Genomic DNA, 6,119 nt, shown 5'->3' with positions numbered 1-6,119 from the left:
ATAAATTTAACAACAATAAAATTGTTTGCTGCATTACAATGTTTAGTAGGGTAGGAAGAAGTTTAATGAAGAATAATAGTCATACATAATTTTCAGTAGATTTATACCCAGTTCCCAAAACAAATTATAATCCTGTATGAAATTTTCCGATATTTGATTTGGTATTAGTTTTCAAATATTTAGTTTCCGCCACCCGATACATGATATATTGAAAAATAGTTAATAAAGACAGCTCTCTCTGTCTGTTTGGCCAGATAATTTTGGATACTGGGTATGTATCATTTAAAATTCATTATTTCCATATCACAATTAATTAAAAATTATAAAAACATTTCTAAAAATAAGCATCAATGTTTCTTTCACTGGTTACTTGTAAATTTCTAAATCTAGATTAATTTCAATATAAAAAATATTAGTATATTATATAATTTAAGTGTATGTATACGCTAAGAGGATATTCTGTAATAATACATAAGTATGTTTGTTGTGTGTGTTTGTAATAATTCAATAAAAAATTGCAATGTAAGTGTGTGAGTGTTAATGTTAATAATACGTAAATATCTAAGTATTCATTTACATGTACATAAGTGTAATAATATTAATGATGATTTTATAAAAAAATAGCTTTTGTTTGTATTGTTGTTGTCATAGACATAGATCCAGCGATTTCAAAATGTGTTTGGTAGACAATTAAAATCGATTCATGTGCAGCATCATCATCTTCCTTATCATCCGTCATTGTACAAAATTGGCAGTCATGTTGTATTAGCGGACAAAACCTAGAACCATACAACAGCACCACGGTAAGTTGAGGTTGTGCTGACGACTGATTCCGAAGAAGACAACCAGTAACAGAGAGAAACGGACACGATGACATCAATTTAATTACGTCTTATCTTTGAGCAGAGCTACCAGATGATTCTTTTTAGCTTTTTCCGATTTACTGTATTCATCCAGGAACTGTAAGTGAATAAAAAAAGAAACAAGAAATAAATGAATTTAATTAACTCTTATATAAAAATCATGTTTTACTTTTAATGGGTATAAATAGTTAGGAATTAACCAAACCCGGGCGTTTAGAGGGTTACACATATTCAAGACAATTTTTATTGTTTCTTATAAATAAGAAAATTTTGCTAGTAATCGTTATCATAATCATTATTTTTAATTACGGCAGCACACCTACAAGCCATTCAATCAATAAAATGCTCAATTTGATCCTTGGGTATACAACTCCTTGCATCACGAACCTGTGTGTCTCTTTGTGAAACTCTTTTCATTTTGCTATCCATGATACTCCAAAGATTTTCCTATAGGGTAAAGATCTGACGATAGTGCTGGCCATTATAAAACCCTGACTTTTGACTTCCACAATAAATCTTTGACATGTTTTGGTTATTGTCAAGCTAAAACATCCAAAAAAGCGGTATATTTTCTTCAGCGAAGGAAACCATAGCGTTTTCAACACATTTGTATAAAGAATCTGATGCATTACTTCATAAATCACATAAATATATTGAACTTCATAAAAAGTAAAACAGTCCAATACCATTATTGACCCTCCTCATAGCTTCCCAGTACCCATGCAATACTGTGGCATGAGCCTCTAATTCCTTGGCCTTCTCACAGTAAATTTTTTCATGTCTGAGCCTTAAATATTAAATTTAAATTCATCCGAGATCATAATATTCCGGATTTCATTTAATATGAGCTTTTGCGAAATTTAAACTGGCTTTCAGATTCTTTTCAAGAAATCAATATTTGACAGTTGCCGGGTATGTAGATCTGTTACTCTTAATTATGTATTATGAATATGTTTCTAGCCATTTTTAAATATTTTTTGGCAGTAAGTCAAAATTGAAAACCGAAACATGTTATTGTAATAAAATCCTTTTAAAATGGTCTATGGGTATAAAAATAGGCGTAGAAACCAGAACGTAGTTTTATAACGGTAAAAACAACTGAACTAAAATGTTGTCAAAACAAAAAATTGAGACAATTTCGTTTTTATTTATGATTGAAGAAAAAGTAACCCGATTTTATCGGCATTTTCGATGGCCGGTGTGATGTGCATCATTAACATAAAAAATTGTTGAACGGAATCTACGAAACCAAAATTGCACATAATTGGCTGTTACAGTATCGGAATCATAAACACCATTCACAATCTTAGCCGCTTGACTTGCCCCGAATTTCCCCTTTGTTTGCTTCTATTTTCAACACCCAAGGAATTCAGCGATCTGCAGAAAAAATAATGGATTTTTTTACTCCAACTTATTTTTTATATAAACTGTAAAAATCAAATCTATGTATTGATTTTTGAAAAAATCAGTTTCAGTTTCTTTAGTTTGTAGATCTATGTTTTAACGTGGCATATAAACATACTTGGACATAGTAATGGAGGTATATTGGTGAAGGTATATAAATACCTTCAAATCTTGTAATATAGGTCCATGTCACGGCCAAACTTCGAACGCAAAATGTACTTTTACCCGAATGTCTACTGGTAGAATATGTAATACGTTTTTGAGGGCTAAACGTGTATTTATTTAAGGATTGAAACTATTTATTATTTACATGATCGGAAAGTTGAATATGTTGATTCTATGACTGATCTAGGAATTCATTTAGATAATCGTTTGGATTTTAGAGAACATATCGAGCCATATTCGCCAAAAAAACGTAACCCTCACCATAATCGATTTTCGTTTTATTCGATAGATCAATAGTTCTCGATAATGTACATCATCTCTTAAAATTTGGTGGCTGTAGATTTTATCGTTATAATTTTACAACAAAAACAATTTTATCGTAAACAAATATGATCAGTGTGTTTACATTTTTGTTAAACGCACGTGTGGGTTACGTTTTTTTCTCTTTTAATAATATAAATGAAACACACAATTATTTTAGTATTATATTAGAAATCCGTACTTCGGAAGCTTTTAGATAACATGTCAAAGACATATATGTGATTTTAGTAAACAACTAGTAAAAATTTCATTAATTTGACCCGCTCGAACTTATACCATGAGGTGTAGGGGAGACTGGAGCACCTTTGGCATCGGGGCACCTTCGGCAATCGCGTATGAAGCTCTCACCGTACATCGCTAGTTTCGATACATAGATATCGAATATCGAAATAAATAACTGTCATAAAGTTTGAAATCTCTAGCTAATAAACTTACACGGTTTTTTGTATTTTTACAGATGTTTTTGTAATATTTTCATTCCATTTCGTATTTCGTGTATAAAAGTTTTTAAATTTTAAGGCAATATTATTATAAAGTGGCCAATTAGTTTAAAAATATTCCTTTAATATGTTTTGAAATTACATATATAAGATGAAACGTGCTTGTATTGACGAAAATGCGATAGAAAAAATGTTTTTTTTTATAGTTTGTGTGATATTTAGACGTCAACGTCCGCCGCTAGAAAATATAGCCTTAAAAGTCAAACTTTCAGTCGCATATTAAAACAAAATAGATCCTTTAGAGAATCTGAGACTGATAGCGGTGATAATTACCAGGCTATGACTATTTTTCCGAATGTATCCCATCAAATGCCGAAGGGGCACATTCGGCAAATTTGAAATTTTTTTACAAAACTGTAAAAATGTTTAGCTAATACTAATTTATTATATGTTTTTGGTACTAGTTTTGATAATTAAGTATCAGAGGACAATAATCAGCCATATAGTTTTTATATCTGTTGAATAAGTACTGAGGTATAGAGCTCTAAACAAAAAGTGGCAAAGGTGCCCCAGTCTCCCCTATATATAAAATACCTGAAATCCTTTGGGACTTTAGAGATATGGCGGGTTATTCCACGAAAATGTTTTAGTATATTTAACACAAATAAAAGCACAATCGTTTAAAAAACTGGCTCATAAGTTTAAAAAAGTGCCAAAAATTCCCAGAATACCAATTATTTGGTGGGGGCCGTTATATGGGGGCTATTCCAATGTTTACAATGTAATTCGAGGTATTGCAAACAGAATGACAAATTTAATATACTCTCCACCTAATGGTATAAGTCGATCAAAGATTCACATAAATGAAACGGATAGGAAGATAAGATATTTAAAATAATAGATGTTTTGAAATTTTATCTAAACTAACACATAATTAATATGAATTACGTTATTTTATTTTTATCTTTTGTTATTTTTAATGTTAGGATTTTTATTTAAAGTATGATATTTAATTTAAATTAATTGAAATTAATTGAAACATTTTGGTATTAACCCTCACATTTTTATATTGACCCTTTGCCAGTAAGACAGCGAAAAAAACGTAACCCACAAAAACAACCGTTATATTCCAAAAACCCACGCAAAATTGATTAAACTGAATATTTCATATAAAACAAAACTACAATTCTAAATTTCAAAGTAATAGCTTTATAAAATCTGAATTTATTAAATAAAAACCAATTTTTTAACATAGCTGAAGCGGAGGTTCACCCCTTTATAACTCGGGAATTACTTAAGTATATGAAAAAAGTGAATAGTTTTGGGTTAATTGATCTGTCGTTGCAAACTGTTTATGATATTGAACACCAAACTTAAAAAGAAATGTGTAAAAACAGGTTGAGGCGAACCCGTTTTTTTATGTTCTCTATCGATTTGTGATTAAGCCACTCATTTCACGGTCTTCGTGTTGAAGTAAAACTAGAAGCCAACAAAATGGGGACTACGGCTCTTATGTATCATTTATCAAAATTTTAACTGCATCTACCGTTAAATGATGCTGCAATTTTGAAGCTCGATTATGAGTGCTTTTTGAATATTACTTCTAGCTTTAATGCGCAAATAGGAATTTCTAAAAATCGATTATAAGACTATTGTAGTCGCGAATCTGAGTAATTTGATATATATTTTGTGTATGTATTATGCATAGCTTCAGAGTAATACTCATCAGAAGGTGGAAATTTTGTGAGATCAAATTGCTAAAAAACTTATTTTTCGGGCAAAATTTTTAGATCTGTCAACTGAATGTATATTTCATAATATAGTTTTATTTTAAGATTTATACCTACTTGTAGAACCCCAAGATTTATCGGAAGGGTCTTGCTATAATCCGCAAGGTGTATACTTATACAAAAAAAGTGATTATTTTTATATATGTAAATTTTTCGGCGAAATTCGGGTAAAACAGAAGAATAACCCCAACATTTTTCCTGAAATTTCTTGTATAAAATTAAAAAAATAAATATGATTACATTTTTTCTTCGAACCAAAAACAAATATTTTCCCCCAATATCATGTTTTGTTTTCGCTGTAATTTACAAACCACTACACAGACTTGTGTGATTGATATCATTTGATTCATCATGGTGTTTAAAATATGTAGATCATTTTAAATTAATTTTTAAGCTGATACATGTCATTAATATAATGATAATATTGACGTAATATCATATATTTCTAATATTTTTCTCATATATTGCGAAGATGTGCAATTTGTCGCGATTATTATAATATATATATATATATATATATGCCGAAAATGAAAACCTCGATAACTTTTGCGCGCATCAACCAAAAATTTTATCGTGAATGGTTTCGGAGTCAGAGCATTTTCTTCTATATGTGTTCCAAAAATAATTGATATACCACAAAAAAAACAATTTTTTTGAAAATGAAATATTAAAAAATTGGCAATATTGCCCATATATATATATATTGTTCGCTGTAGTTTAGAATATGGATCAATTATATAGGATCCGACTTATACAATTCATTCAAATTCAATCGAATCTCTACAAAAGCAATTTCTTTTATTATGTATTAAAAGTCGTGGATGGACTTTACAATATTACCATCTTATAAATTTCGATTAGGTTTAATAAAATTACCGACGCTAAAAAGTTATGAGTTATGCTAAATATTACGTTTATACTGTCAATCAAGGTAAAATAACTTCATCTCTACTACAAATAAAGTATTTTTCTGCTAACTCTATGCAAATAATGATCCCCTTCGCCTTTAATTTAATAAATTACACAATATTTTCGATCTTTCTGATAGTCGTGATATCGTAAAAAGAAAATTTATATTACATTTAAATGCCTAATATAACAATATAATATTGTAAACATTTGTAGTTTTTAGTTTA

At 29.5% G+C, this 6,119-nt stretch overlaps 1 protein-coding gene across 1 annotated transcript in view; it reads right to left on the bottom strand.

Annotated features, from left to right (window-relative positions):
* Positions 1-836: 836 nt before the first annotated feature.
* LOC133334839 (uncharacterized) overlaps positions 837-6,119 on the bottom strand; it is a 29,642-nt gene continuing 24,359 nt past the window's right edge. The window contains exon 6 of the mRNA XM_061543152.1: positions 837-960. Coding sequence (XP_061399136.1) covers positions 886-960 — 75 coding nt within the window. The 3' untranslated portion in view covers positions 837-885. The remainder of the gene's footprint in view (positions 961-6,119) is intronic.

The sequence above is a fragment of the Musca vetustissima genome, unplaced genomic scaffold (assembly GCF_032173495.1).
Source record: "Musca vetustissima isolate MV318-11 ecotype Yass unplaced genomic scaffold, APGP_CSIRO_Mvet_v1 utg39678, whole genome shotgun sequence".
Lineage (NCBI taxonomy): Eukaryota > Metazoa > Arthropoda > Insecta > Diptera > Muscidae > Musca > Musca vetustissima.
This window is presented reverse-complemented; position numbering and strand designations above follow the sequence as displayed.